The following is a 14,278-nucleotide window of genomic DNA, read 5'->3' on the forward strand; positions in this document are numbered from 1 at the left end:
CAGCTTTTCGCAGAGTTTTTCAAAGGCTGATGGGCGCCATTATTCTTCTCTCCTGTCCGGTACTACTACTAGGTGAAGCTTTGGCTCGCTTGATGTGCATTGCTGTGTGTATAGTGGAAGAAATGACAGGTAAGCTGACAAGTGTATTGCTGTATGAGCATTTGTGTAATGCAGTCTTGCAAACTGAATTCTGATGTTGCAAATGGTGAACTCGTCCCTAAATTTGTTGGAACAGAATTTGGTATTGTCCTGCTCAGCAGCATGACAAGTTTTATAGCAACTCGAATTTTAGCCTGTCATCATAATCATCGTTTGTCTGACCATACTCATGCGTGGCTTTCAGCTGCATCCAGGAGTGATCTGACGTCTACTTCAAGCCCATTTTACCGCTGTAAAGCAAAGCTTTCATGTCGCCTTCTAATCCAACTATTTTAGATACCTAAGGGTTCAAAAGAAAGTGATACTAAAACGTACAGTAATCGGCAACCATAAATTTTACATCTGGATCAGGGATACATGTTTCTAAGAGCACACCTTAACTTCAGGATGGAATAATTTTGACTGTTGAACCAGATCTCAGAGGAATCCAGATCTACATTCACATGCAACATGATATGGGAGTTCCTTGGCTACTACAAATCAGGTATAGGAATGCAATATATAATAAGTTCCCGAAGTATCATGATATTGGAACTCCAATCCTTGGGCAAAATGAATAAGTCCAAAGAACATCCAACAGTAGAGTAGGGTAGAACAAACATTCGATAGTGACATCATTACATATTCCAAACAAAAAATATATCGTGCCGGCAGAAGACACCTAACAGGTTGCAGAGGCGATTCTGTCCTAAGTTTCCATGATACATCCGGAGCTCCTAGTCAGTTCGCAGTTGATATCCAAAGCAATGCCTCAAGCCTACAGATAAGAAAACAAGAGAAAATGAATTAGGTCAATACAGGAGTCAGAACTGGAATTTCAGACAAAATGGCCAAATATAGGAATTATCTCCAGATTGATCACAAAGTAGTACAATTGTAACTGAGAGGCAATCACATCATTTATCAATGTATACCTTGCTAGCAATGTTGCTGGACAGCCAGTCCAGGCCCTCATACAGACCCTCACCAGTTGTGGCACAAGTGCTCTGGATGTACCTGTTAGCAGGAACACGGTAAGAACCAAAGGATTCACAACTAGACCTGATTGCATGTCAATATGAAGGATTCACAAGTCACAACTAGACCTGGTTGCATGTCAATATGAATTCATAGTAGTAGCAGCTTCCCTAGGTGCAAATGTACTTAAGCAGATAATCATTTATTGCTTACCAGTGTCGCTGGCGCAGGGAGTGTAATCCAAGCTTGTCGGTGATCTCAGCAGCATTCATAGCGTTGGGAAGATCTTGCTTGTTGGCGAAAACAAGCAGCACAGCATCACGTAGCTCATCCTGCCATCATAATACAAAATGGATTCCAATTAATGCATAGCCACAAAAGTGTTGGATTTTGCAAAGTGCAACTAACTTCTAATAGATTTTCCAAACAGAATGTTAAGGAAGAAAATAAGGATCTCCAAAATAAATATATAATATTTTCTGGCTTATTTTTGCAGAGAAATGTTGCATGGAAGTTAAAATAAGGACAAAGACAAATATATGATAAAGCAAAGCAACTAGCATTCCATTTCTCAGAATAATTTGCTCAAAAATGGTAGCTACTCATCAGTAAAGAATTCTGTTGTCAATCAAATGTCATACCACATCAAATCTTAGAGCATCTCCAACAGATTATTCATACACCATACCCAAAACATACTCTCTCTCCATTACCAAAAGCTACTTTTGTGTTTTTGATAATGGTTGCTGCAGCAGATTACCAAAATCAAATCACCAAAAATAGGGTAGAGGGAAAATCCCCTTCATTTAGGTGAGAAGGAGGTGTGTTTTGGTGATTACCAAATTTTTTTAGGTAATGGGGATTGGATTGGTAATCTGTTGGAGCACCTCCAATCACCAAAACATCAACTTTTTGGTATTGGGGAGAGGGATGAGTAATCTGTTGGAGATGCTCGAAAGGTTTACCTCGTTCAGCATCCTGTGGAGCTCATCTCTGGCTTCAACAACACGGTCACGGTCGTTGCTGTCCACAACAAAGATAAGACCCTGTGTGTTCTGGAAGTAATGCCTCCAGAGGGGTCTGATCTGTTTACAGAAAAATGCATACAGTCAACATGTGAGAACAAAATCTACATACTTCAGCGTAAGGTTATAAACACTCATATCACAAACTAAGAAATTAATGCCACAATGAAAAATAATGCTGGGCAGGAAAAACAAGTAAAGCACAAGTACAAAATCTTGTTCGGTTGTGTGTGTTCTCTGGTGTGTTGTGTCTGAGCTTCAGACATGCTCTGCCTGTTCTTTTATGTATCTTTTCAATCCTTCTTTAATAAAATGATATGCAGCTCTCTTACATATTCAAGAAAAGAAATATAGTACAGTAAAAATTGATGTTGGACATAATAATACCTTGTCCTGACCCCCGACATCCCAGACGGTGAAGCTAATGTTCTTGTACTCAACGGTCTCAACATTGAAACCTGCATTTTAAAAGCCAACTCACTCGTAAGATACAAGACAGAAGAATTAAACATCACAGATATTTTATCAAAGAATAAGCACAGACAAAATTGCAATATAGACAACATCATGCCTGTTAACCTACAAAATACTGTATGAAACTCTTTGATGAACAGAAAAAAGAAAATATCCCTGCATCAAACAATTGAATTACAAGCGCTGAGGCCATTGTTGTTTCCACCAAGCTTCCCAAGTTATTTGGGGGGTTCATTTTGGCTTTTTCAGTGTAATAAATGTCTAATGAGCACACGTTAAGTCCAAAAAAGATCAAAATCGTACTTCTCAAGAGCAGACAGTAAATAAAGTCATCACCATGCCATAAGAAGACAGTACAATTTTCAAGTGGATACCAATGGATAAATGAAGAAAGCAAGGACTTCATTGCTATTTTAATCGATAGGAGTTCAAGAAGCCCTATTCTACTAGAGGTCCACAATTGCCCATCTCACATGCATTTCAACATTTTGAAAGGAGACGGAGGTCCTGGAGACAGGAAACAATTTTAATACATAAAAAAATCATGAATGCTTGATGGTGACATTAAAGAAAAAAAGGAATCATGTTCATTAGAAACAAATGGATCTTGCAGCCAAATAGGCCAACGTAAAACGCATGTGTTGCATCAAATCTGGTGCGGCAGCGTGTGCACAGGTAAAATCAGATATGCATATGCTGGGATTCAATTCAAACATAGTGGGAACTGGGAACATTGTGCCAAACGGTCTTTCTAAACCTGTCAAGGCCTCATTGTTTCACATCGAATACGGATCCATCAGATCCATCATTCACGCGTGGAATGGAACCGTCCGCATAGAAACGGTAACAAGGCATTCCCTCCACAGCCGAATTGCATCACACGATCCGAAACTCCGATCAAGCGTGGACAAGGGAAGGGAGAGGAGGCTTGTGCGAGTGGCTCACCGATGGTGGGGATGGTGGTGACGATCTCGCCGAGCTTGAGCTTGTAGAGGATGGTGGTTTTACCGGCGGCGTCGAGGCCGACCATGAGGATCCGCATCTCCTTCTTGGCGAAGAGCCGGCTGAAGAGCTTCCCGAACGCGAGCCCCATGTTTCCCCTCTCTGCCTCCCTTCACCACCTGCACGCGCGGCCATTCCCGGGCGTCAGATCCCGAACGAACAAACCCTACCGAGCGAACGGATCGCGATCCAGGGGACGCCGCCGCGGATCCAGACCGGCCCGGCCCCGCGGCGAGCGGAGATCTGCTGGAGCCCCCGACCGCGCGAGGCCGCCGGAGAGAGGAGAGGAGATCGGGGGGAAGGGAGATCTGAGGGCGCGGCGGTCTCAGATCTGGATCCGCCGGGAGGGGGAGGGGGGAGGCGGGGGATCGGGGGGGCTCACCTGCGCCGCGGCTGAGTGCGAAATCCGGAGGATTTGGGGATCGGGGGAGGAGGGGGAAGACCTGAGGAGGAGGATGGGGGGAGGGGAGGAGCCGGGAGGGGTGGAGATATTAACGCCGCGCTTCGTGCCGGCTGGCGGGGATGGTAGTGGGGAGGAAGAGGGGGAGTGCTTCCTGGTTGCTGCAGGATCCGGAACGGATGGCTGGGATTGGTCCAAGCGATGATCCACGCTGAAAATCTTTTCTTTCTTTTGATTTGATGAAAGAAAAATAAAATTCTACGCTGAATCACCGACCGGTCTAATTCGGTTCTTTTTTTCCGTGGCGTGTGGCGCCGCAGCACCGACCGGTTTTTCAGCCTGTTCGGATGGTGGTTTTTGGCTGGGCTGGAGGCGCCAGCCATTCAGCCGCTACAGGACCATCAGAAATTTCTAGTCGGTTCAAACTGGCTGATTCAGCCTGCTGGAAATTGAAGTAAATGACACCAACAACAAAAAAGCCTGCTGGATGGGAACTGGGGGCTGCGGCATCCACGTGAGCTGATCAGCCGTTCGGCTGGGCTTGTGCAGCCGAACGGTTGGGTTGATCGGCCCAGCCAGTTCCGCTCCAGCCCAACCAAAAGTGAGCATCCGACCAAGTTGTTCGTCGCGAATGCAACAACGTGTACAAATTTGTTTCTTATACCAATATCGTCAAAATAATTGGCACGAACTAGAACTAGTTGTTCTTTTTTTTAAAAAAAAAGTGGACTAGGTGGCTCCTCGAGAACAGGAATTTACCGCCTGATTTGCTCCTTACTAATGAGCGTCTTATTCACAAGCTCTTGGGTAATTATCAAGGGAATTCTTTTATTCTAATGAACTTGCCCATGGCCCCGTTTGAGTCACGTTAGGAATAGTAGCACACTAGGATTAGTAACATTTTGACCGTTAATTACGGTGTCAAACAAAGCCAATTTATAAAACCAACTCCATAACTCCCACGTTAGGAGCCCTGAAAAATCTAATGAGGTCTTTAACCGTGTGATTAGATAATAGTTATTGTAGCATCACTGTATCCAATCATCGATTAATTACCGTCATTAGGTTCATCGCGAAAAGTTACACCCATCTCTGAAAAAATTTTGTAAATAGATTTTATTTAGCACTTCATGCATGCGAGATTCTTTTCTCGGCTTGTGTGTGCTAGGAAACTGGAATGGAACCAAAGGCCATTTCACCCTCCGCCATATATTTATATTTTTCATTTTAAACCATGTACGTCGTACCTTCCATCCGTGTCTAGCATCTATAAAACCTCCCCATACCCCTACTCACTTTTCAAAAGCCTTCAAGTTCCGATTCGAGAGCATCAATAAAAATTTTGGTAATGGGAAACTCTCACCGCTCGATCAATAGTTATTTTCTGCATGTGGCTGTTTCTGCCACTGTTTCGAGACGTGCATGACTCGTCCGTCGTGCTCCAACGCCTCCACCCCATTGCCGGGTGCTAAGGCTATCTCCAACCATTCCCCCATCCAACTCCCCCCAAACGTACTATTTACTATATTTTACTACCTCCCTCCAAAAGATTCTTCCCCCTATAACTCATTCTCTCCAACCATTCCCCCGATATCTATTCCCCCTATATACTATCACTCATTAACTAACTATTTATTTAACGTTTTTGAATTTTAAAAAAATCATACAGTATTTGTACTGTCATAATACACATTATCTTTATGTTACGGGGCTCAAACGGGATTAATATCGAGAAGAAACGGTGTGATTAAAGATATAGGGGGAGTTGGAACTCACTCTATATGTGGGGGGAGTTTCAACTCCCCCCACATATAGGGGGAGCTGTGGGGGGAGCCGTTGGAGCGCTCGTTCCCCCCAAAGCCCCCCTACGTAGGGTGGGGGCGGTTTAGGGTGAGCCGTTGGAGCAAACCTAAGCCTCCCAGGCAACGGAGAAGAGCCCACTTCGGCTGACCGTGGTTGGACTGATTTGTTGCGAGAGATTAATATTATTGGCTGATTAATACTGATTTGGTACGAGAAAAATATTGTTGGTTGGTTGCAGTAGAACAAACATGGCGGAGCTAATTCATGGCAGTTGGCAGGCGTGAGCTGATTCACTGTGTGGCCGCCATGAGCCGGATCCGACCAACTCGAGCTCCATGCCACTATTTCTTCCCGAGTGATGTCGCCACCGCTGCTCCACGACGACAAGCACCGAAGCACGCATCGCCAGCTTCGTCCGCGTTCGAGTTGGATCCTGTCGTGGTGTGCAAACCCACAGCCGGGTGCGCGTAGTGCACCCGCCTAAACCCAGAGGGCGAGTACTCGGGGGTAGCTAGGATTAGTCCTATCTAGATGCAAGAACACGATGAACACAGCAGGTTTAGAGTGGTTCGGGCCGCCGGAGCGTAATACCCTACGTCCACTGTGTGTTGTATTGCCTGTGCTCTCAAGAGGTTGAGAACGGGATTGTTCGGAGTGAATCCGAACTGTGTTGTGTCTGCCTTCGCTTGCCTGGCCTCAGCCTTGCCCTGTGTGTATATGTGTTCTAGCGGGCGTGCTCTCCCTTTTATATGTCAAAGGGGAGCATGTACACTGAGCGGGGCCCCGACATGTGGACCCGGCGATGTATTATAAACTACACTTTGGCCTTCAATGCCTCAGATCTGGAGATCTTGTCGTCGGCTTCCGTGCGTAGCTTCTGACCAGGAATGGTCTTGAGCTGTCCTGTCAGAGTAGAGTCTAGCCTCTGCAGCCGTGGGTCGAGGTCATGATGAAGCGCTGAACTACCGACTCAGTCACTGTAGCAGCGTGCACTGTTGTTCCAGTCAGTAGCTGGTCATCATGACTCGTCGCCCATGCGCGCGGGGCTGAGTCTTTAATGCTTGCCTTGGTAATTGACGAGCCGCCTCGGTAACTGGCGATCCACAGTGTGGACTGACAAAAGTTGCCCCGTGCCCAGAGGCAGCAGAGCCCGCTTCAACCACTCGCACTTAATGCGGGTGGGTGAAGGAGCTTCCAGCGGAAGGATTGCGCCCGCGCCCGCGTCTGGGTGACACGTGACGGCTCCGGACCCCTCCCGAGCAGCTAGCTGAGCCGAGAGCTCACGGTGGTCCGGATAGTCACGTGGAGGTCCCGGACCCATCTCCGGGAGTCCGGATGGCACGTGGATGTCCCGGACCCACCTGCGGGGGTCCAGGTCCGCGGCCACAGGTGCTGAGCATTTCCATCTCTGGGACACGTGGTGACACCGAACCCGTCCCCGAGCGGGAAGCGGGTCCGGGACCGTTGGTCCGGTGAGATGGAGTCGGACCCCAGGGGGTCCGGCTGCTCAGCTCCTTAGGACGTAGTTACGGATAACTACGCGAGTCTTGGCATAGTAGGAGTGGATACCCCAGTTGCAGGGTACCGACAGATCCCTTCAGAAAATCATTTTTTCTAGAGAATAAGTTTGGCAACTTTGATTATTTAGGTGAAATCCTAAAGCGTATAATGTTGGTTATGTTCCAAAATGGTTAGTAACGCGATGTGGAGCAACGTATTTACCGCGAGCGCTGATGGTTGAGTGAGGTTCAAAAATTCAACATTTGAACTATGAGCCCTTTTACAATGCTTGGAAATACTTTCCAATGCCTTCCAATACCTCACAATGTCTCCCTTTTGTATTGGTTTTAATTGATTTTAATTGATGAAGGGTAAAATAGTAATTGACCCCCCCAAAATCCCCCCCCCCCCCCCCCCCCCCCCCGCCTCCGTCCGCAGCGCAGTCGGTCTCGGCCGCATCCGCGTTCCCTGCCGCGTCCGCCGTGCCGCGCCGCCATCGCCCGCATCGCTGCCTCCCGCCGCGCTGCTGTCGCCCGCGTCGCTGCCGGCCGTCGCTGCATCCCACCGCGCTGCTCTCGCCCGAGTCGCGGTCGACAGCATAGTGATTGTTGACTTCTATTTTTGCTGCTGTCCTGCATGTGTTATCTGGTAGGCAATACCAATATACATGGTTCTTGATCAGTTGCTCTAGACAGCAGCAAAAATAGAGGCTAAATTTTTTGATGATCTGTTGTTCTGTTTAGCATCGGAAATTGAGCCTACAATCACTATGCTTGCCTGCTTGATCATTATTTGCTAGCTAAGGCCGTGTTTAGTTCCCTCCCCTGTAAACGCAAATTTTTTTTTCGACGGAATCTTGCTAATTTGAAGTACTAAATGAAGTTTATTTATAAATTTTTTGCACAGATGTATTGTAAATCGCGAGACGAACCTAATTATGCTAATTAATCTATGATTAATCAATAATTAGCGGATGATTACTGTAGAATCGCTATTGCAAATTATGGATTAAGTAGGCTCATTAGATTCGTCTCGCGATTTACAGCCCATCTATGCAAAAATTTTATAAATAGGCTTCATTTAGTACTTCAAATTAGTAAGATTTCTTCGCAAAATTTTGCGTTTTTGTGTTTACGGAGTGGGAACTAAACATGACCTAAAAGGTGTACAAACCTGCTCCGTCATCAATCCAGTATAGATTGGTCAGCGGTGGTGGTTCACCAGCACATTCATCTATGCTTAGTGGGGCACGATCACTTGATTTTGTGTCTGAATGATTCAGTCTGAATCAATCTATGCTTAGTGGGGCACGATCTTTAATTGAGCACCGCAAGCTATGTTGAAATAGAAAAATAACTTGTCATGTTATGAGTACATGGATTTTGTTTTACCCACAGCAACGCACGGGCATTTGCGTCGGTTCCCTTGTGACGCAAGTCTTCATTCAAAAATGCAAATTGAGAACCTACACTATTCCACCAGAAAGCCACTTGTGAATCGGTGAGATCAAAGACGAAGCCTGCAACATCTATATTCTGTTGGTATGGACCATGCGTATGAAACCTTTGCAGGTACGAGCTACGAAACACATCATGCCAACAACTTGCATAGTTGCATGCATATACAGATGTAGTGCACATAGATTCCTCTTTTCTATAGATGCAAAGTTAATACTGCGCACGCTAAAAGGAATCAAATACCGTAACCAAACTCAACCAAAAGTCAACACATGTATAAAGCTTCGTCAGAGACATGTACCAAAATTAAACCAGCATAGATTTAACCATCTCTATAGAGACGCTTGAAACAAAGCAAAACCTACTTCCAGTTTTCAATAATAGTGCTAGCTGAAGATTGCAACTCCCAAAATTAAATAGCATATCCCAAAATTACAACTAAAGATTGCAACTGACATAGCTAGAATTCATTACAGTTTAGAAAGCAAATTAAAAATAAAGTTGTTCTTGACGCAGAGGGCCAGAAGTAAAGGCATCTGCATTGCTCTTGGACGTCCTTCACAATTGTGATGTATCAGTCACCTGCAAAGCATTTAGATGTAAATGTCAGCCAGCGTCTACATGCGGACACTCTTTGAGCCAAAACATCTATGCAATATAAACTAAGATATGACATCTAAAAAACTCACACTTGCAACTACAGATTTCAAATCGGCTTATCAATGAAACTGACTTATCAGATTAGATAAAAAAATTTGCTTGTATGAAACTAAATTGGCACATAAAAATGATTACTACACACAGGCTGATATGCATACACATGGTTGTATGAATACAGGTCGTAAAACAAAACATATTAATACTGAGCATTTCGTGGCGGTTTGCCTTCTGTTTGCTAACCAGCTCTTCCACCTCTTCTAGGGATCTCCAAACTTGTTGCATGTCGTTGCTACGATACATGACACCTATGGATTAACAAACCATAATAAGATCAATAAGCATCTTATTTTCTAAGTCTCCAAGGTCAAACTGAATATTCTTATTCCCTTTCTTCGTATTCACCAAATGTTCAAGGTCTTTTATTTTATAAGTAACCAGTCATTTATCTAGTACTACTTGTTGATCTGCACATTTATATAAATGTTGCCTGATCTTCTAGATATACTAGATGATTCACTTAACATTAATTCTAGGAAGATGCCATTATAGCATATACAAAAGAACTTGACTTTGCTTGAAGGCAGATCAAATTGCCCTTATCCAGCAGTATGTATTCAGGTTCTAAAAAAAGATTCCCTACTTTTGAATCAGGCAACTACTAACCAAACAATTCTGAATCTACATATGGCAGCAACCATAAAATTACATTATTTGACTGTTCACACAATCTGTGTTAAAGTGTAGTTAATTGTCTATCGTGAGCTTAATGCCTTACACTGAAAGTTAATGGGATATCAACTAATTCACTAGATATCAACTAATTCACTAGATAAAATGATTCAGTATAGCCTATGGGTATGTAGCACTTTCAGTATTACAGACTGAATCAGTTTAAGTCTATGGGTATGTAGGCATCCGAGGCCTCATGTGCAAGTCACTGTCCGTGCCATGTGAAATTTCAGGTGGCATTTAGAACTTTCAGATGGCCATAAACCTTATTATGACAAATTAAAATAGCCATTTTGATCATGTGCTCATCTCCTCCCTAACGCAAGATGCTATTGGTGAATAAATCCATATATTAATCATGCTCTAATCCGGTTCAGGGAAGTAAGGTAAGCGGGAACTTGCAGTTACCTTGACCTTGGCCGCAGCGCACGGGATCTTGCACGTTGAGGGCCGATGCGAAATCGGCGAGGAGGCGCGGCGGGGATGCCGGAGTCCGGCGTGACGGCGGGGAGAGGTCGCGAGCGCGCGGTGGATGTGGGGGCGCAGGAGGTCGCCGCCAAATCGCCGGTGAGGAAGAACCGGCTCGGTGGATGTGGGGGAGGCGCAGGAGGTCGCCCCCAAATCGCCGGTGAGGAAGAACGCTAATGCGAATAATCATACTCCCTTATTATCATCTCAAATCATTATTTTTAGTAATTGTGAATGTACCCTTTTACCCTTGATTGAAAAAGAAAACTAAAAAAAGGAATCACCATGAATTTTTAATCCTTTAAATTTTAGAGGTATTGGGAGGTATTGAGAGGCGTTACGGGTCTATGGGCTCACCGACCATAGACACAACCAACGCCTCCCGACGCCTCACAATACCTTTCGTCATATGGGCCCACAAATCATAGACACAAGAAATACCTCCCAACGCTTCTCAAAGCATTGTAAAATTCTTCTTGAACTATATAATGTTTTTCATGTGTTGCGATAAGTGTGCGTGTAACTAATGATGCCTGATGATAAAGATACGATGGCTGCAGCTTCGGGACCCTGGTTTACTTGATATTGGTTGATGGAGAAGCTGTGGCTCTATGCGTCAACCATATTGAGATCTGCGTGCTCGTTTGGTGTGCAACTCGGAAACCTCCACTGCCACTATATCAGGTAGCATGAGCAGTTGGCACCACAACCGATTCTCATGGGACAAGGCGAATTCTCAGCTCCAAGATGCACCCCAGTGCATCCTATCATTAGCCCATCACATGCTACCAATCATGGTAGTGGCAATATAAGAATGCAAAATTTTCGACAAGGGCTAGGGGAGTCGTGTCGGACTCCGATTCGGTGACATGTGGTTGGCATGTCAAGGCGCGACATATCGCTGATCCGGGCCGCTCCAAACCAATCCAACGGCTCCCGGTCATCCGCCGCACGCGCGCCGTTTTCATACACTAACAGACCTGATGGCGGGGGCGTCTATTTGTCGCCTTATGCGACTTCAAATCGATCGCATCGCAGAAGGGTCCAGGCGGGTGCGCGCGCGCTCGGGGGAAGCGGACGCGGAAAATTGGGCCCGGCCCATTAGCTGGACGCACAATGTTGGGCCTGCGATTGGTTTATTTTTTTCAAATATTAAATACTTTACAAATTTCTGAATGTTGCAAAGAAAAATTCAAATTGGTCCGAAGAAACTGGTAAAAAATTTCAGATTCGATTGAATACAATAAATTTCAGATTATTGGGAACATTTCGGAGTGTTTTGGAAAAAATGTTTACAAGAAAAAGTTTTGAATAAATGTTGTTAAAAATTTTGGAATAGTTTAAAAACATTTCAAAATTGTTTCAAAACAATTTCACATTTGTTTTTGAAACATTTTAGAGTGTTATAAAAAATATTTGTAAAAAAGTTCTCAACAAATGTTGTTAAACACTTCGGAATGTTTACACAAGTAAAGTTCTGAATAAATATTGTTAAACACTTCGAATAAATAATTGCCAGAAATGTTCAGAAAAAAGTTTTGAACTTTTAAAAATGTTCCTGAAGAATTTGTTTGGAAACATTTCAGAATGTTCCATAGAACTTTTCGAAATATTCCTAAACATTCGAAAAGTTTCCGAACAAGTTTGTAAACATTTCAAAGTGTCGAGTGAAAAACATATTTGAGAACAATTCACAATGTTCTGGATAATTGCTAGAAATGTTCAGAAAAAAGTTTTGAACTTTTAAAAATATTCATGAGGAATTTGTTTTGGAACATTTTAGAATGTTCCATTAGAACTTTTCAAAATGTTTCTGAACAAAATAAAATGTTCCAATAATAAAATACTTGTTCTGGAATAAATAAAAATATTTTAGAGCAATATCATCAAAGTATTGTTAAGTATACTTTTATTTTGAAGATCTCATTGTAAGAAATATAATGCTAAGATAGAAATCTGATTTGGATAATTATATTTTATAAACTACGTTGTTTAGTTGAATCCTGTTTGTACGAGAATCACTGAATCAACGCTTCCTCGCGGGACAACACTGACTGCTAGCTTCTGCCTGCCAGCGATGCCAGCGAATGAAATGAAAGAAGAAACAAAAAGCAACCGGCCAATGACGTGCGCATGCAAAATTAGGCCTGCACGGCTCCCTCCACGGTCTTCTGCGACAGCTTTTATCTAACAGCGCGCGCGACGAATAGAATCCGCCCCTGACGGCGCCCAATCCTGCACATCCCGGGCTCGCGCCCGCGCGTCCGGGCGTCGTCGCCCCTGCCGCCGCACTCGCCGAATCTTGCGCAGGAGAGGCGAGGGGGCTCTGTCGCCCGGCCATCGTGCGAGCTGGGAGGCAGGCCCGTCGCCGCGAGTGGGGAGGCGGGCAGCCGCCACGCGTGTGGAGGCAGGCGCGCCGCCCCTGCCGTCGGGCCGCCACGAGCGGAGATGCAGCAGGCTACCGGGCCCGTCGCCGGCGAGCGCCTCCGCGGCGCTGAGGTCGTGCGGACAGCCTCGCGACGAGGAACGCCATGGCGAGGTCGTGCTGCGGCCGCCGCCGTCGTCCAAGGACTCCGCCGCGGTGAACTTGGCGGCTGCCGGAGCAGCGGGGGGCGGATGCGGGGTGCAGTGGCAGCGCGGCCGCAGGAGTCAGGGTGCGTGGCGACGGGAACGGAGTCTCGGCCGACCGGGCGGTGCGTCTGCGGGTCGATGATGCGGGCGAGGAGCTTGCATTTGATGTACCAGTTTCAGTAGTTCTTGATCTCGTTGTCGGTGCGGCCCGGGAGCTGGCCGGCGATGAGAGACCACGCCTGTGCGTGAGGAGCGCAGGGGCAGGCACGTTAGCCAGGCGCCATGCAAAAGGACGAACCAGAGCACACACAGAGCAGAGCCTGGAGGCATGCTAGTACGTACTTGTTGCCGAGGAGGGCGTGGAGGCAGATGATGAGCTCGTCCTCGTCGTTGGTGTAGTTGCCAGATCGGGGCGGAGGTAGTTCATCCAGCGCAGCGGCAGCTCTTGCCGCAGCGCAGCAACCCGGCGGCCTTGGCCAGCGCGCGCCAGGAGCCTTCCCCGTGCGCCCGGATGTAGGCCACCAGCTGCTCCGCTCGTCTTCCTCCTTGGTCAGCCACCAGCTGCTCCGCTCGTCTTCCTCCTTGGTCCGCAAGACCTCGGCACTTCGGAGGCGCTCGCCGGCGACGGGTCCGGCAGCCTGCTGCATCTCCACTCACGGCTGCCCGCGCGGCAGGGGCGGCACGCCTGCCTTCACACGCGCGGCGGCTGCCCGCCTCCCCCACTCGCGGCAACGGGCCTGCCTCACAGCTCGCACTGCGGAGGTCGAGCGCGAGCCTAGGGGGATGCGCAGGATTGACGCCGTCAGGCCTGTTGGCGGGTGAAAACGGCGTGTGCGCGGCAGACGACCGGGAGCCGTTCGATTGGTTTGGAGCGGCCCGGATCAGCGAGATGTCACGCCTTGACATGCCAACCGCACGTCACCGAATCTGAGTCCAGTAGTGTCACCCACAGGCGGTTTGCACGTGGTAACACACTTAATACGATGCTACCATGATTAATGAGAGCTTTCAAGATGGTCCCTCGTGAAAATTTGAACTTTTGCAAATCAACTTCTATATTCAGAACTTTGCTA

General features: G+C 46.4%; 3 protein-coding genes across 5 annotated transcripts; all 3 read right to left on the reverse strand.

Moving 5' to 3' along the window:
* Positions 1 to 615: 615 nt before the first annotated feature.
* Positions 616 to 4,155, reverse strand: LOC120667232 (ADP-ribosylation factor 1-like). The gene is made up of 7 exons (XM_039947315.1): positions 4,000 to 4,155; positions 3,561 to 3,736; positions 2,529 to 2,599; positions 2,082 to 2,201; positions 1,330 to 1,448; positions 1,074 to 1,155; positions 616 to 916 (listed from the first exon to the last, which is right to left on the reverse strand). Exons 2-7 carry the CDS (start codon positions 3,706 to 3,708, stop codon positions 911 to 913), a joined length of 546 nt encoding a protein of 181 aa, XP_039803249.1. The 5' UTR covers positions 3,709 to 3,736; positions 4,000 to 4,155; the 3' UTR covers positions 616 to 910.
* Positions 4,156 to 9,075: 4,920 nt separating this feature from the next.
* Positions 9,076 to 10,842, reverse strand: LOC120667244. Of its 3 annotated transcripts, none has more exons than XM_039947326.1 (3): positions 10,575 to 10,842; positions 9,641 to 9,742; positions 9,076 to 9,359 (listed from the first exon to the last, which is right to left on the reverse strand). In XM_039947326.1, the coding sequence occupies exons 1-3, from the start codon at positions 10,822 to 10,824 to the stop codon at positions 9,352 to 9,354; spliced, it is 360 nt and encodes a 119-aa protein (XP_039803260.1). In that variant the 5' UTR covers positions 10,825 to 10,842; the 3' UTR covers positions 9,076 to 9,351. The 3 variants fall into 3 exon arrangements, with proteins under 3 accessions (XP_039803260.1, XP_039803266.1, XP_039803272.1); XM_039947332.1 differs by having other exon boundaries at positions 9,663 to 9,742; positions 10,575 to 10,841; XM_039947338.1 differs by having other exon boundaries at positions 9,678 to 9,742; positions 10,575 to 10,840.
* Positions 10,843 to 12,580: 1,738 nt separating this feature from the next.
* LOC120667260 lies at positions 12,581 to 13,920 on the reverse strand. Its single transcript, XM_039947350.1, has 2 exons — positions 13,548 to 13,920; positions 12,581 to 13,444 (listed from the first exon to the last, which is right to left on the reverse strand). Exons 1-2 carry the CDS (start codon positions 13,850 to 13,852, stop codon positions 13,093 to 13,095), a joined length of 657 nt encoding a protein of 218 aa, XP_039803284.1. The 5' UTR covers positions 13,853 to 13,920; the 3' UTR covers positions 12,581 to 13,092.
* Between the last annotated feature and the right edge of the window lie 358 nt (positions 13,921 to 14,278).

The sequence above is a fragment of the Panicum virgatum genome, chromosome 2K (assembly GCF_016808335.1).
Source record: "Panicum virgatum strain AP13 chromosome 2K, P.virgatum_v5, whole genome shotgun sequence".
In the NCBI taxonomy this organism is placed as follows: Eukaryota; Viridiplantae; Streptophyta; class Magnoliopsida; order Poales; family Poaceae; genus Panicum; species Panicum virgatum.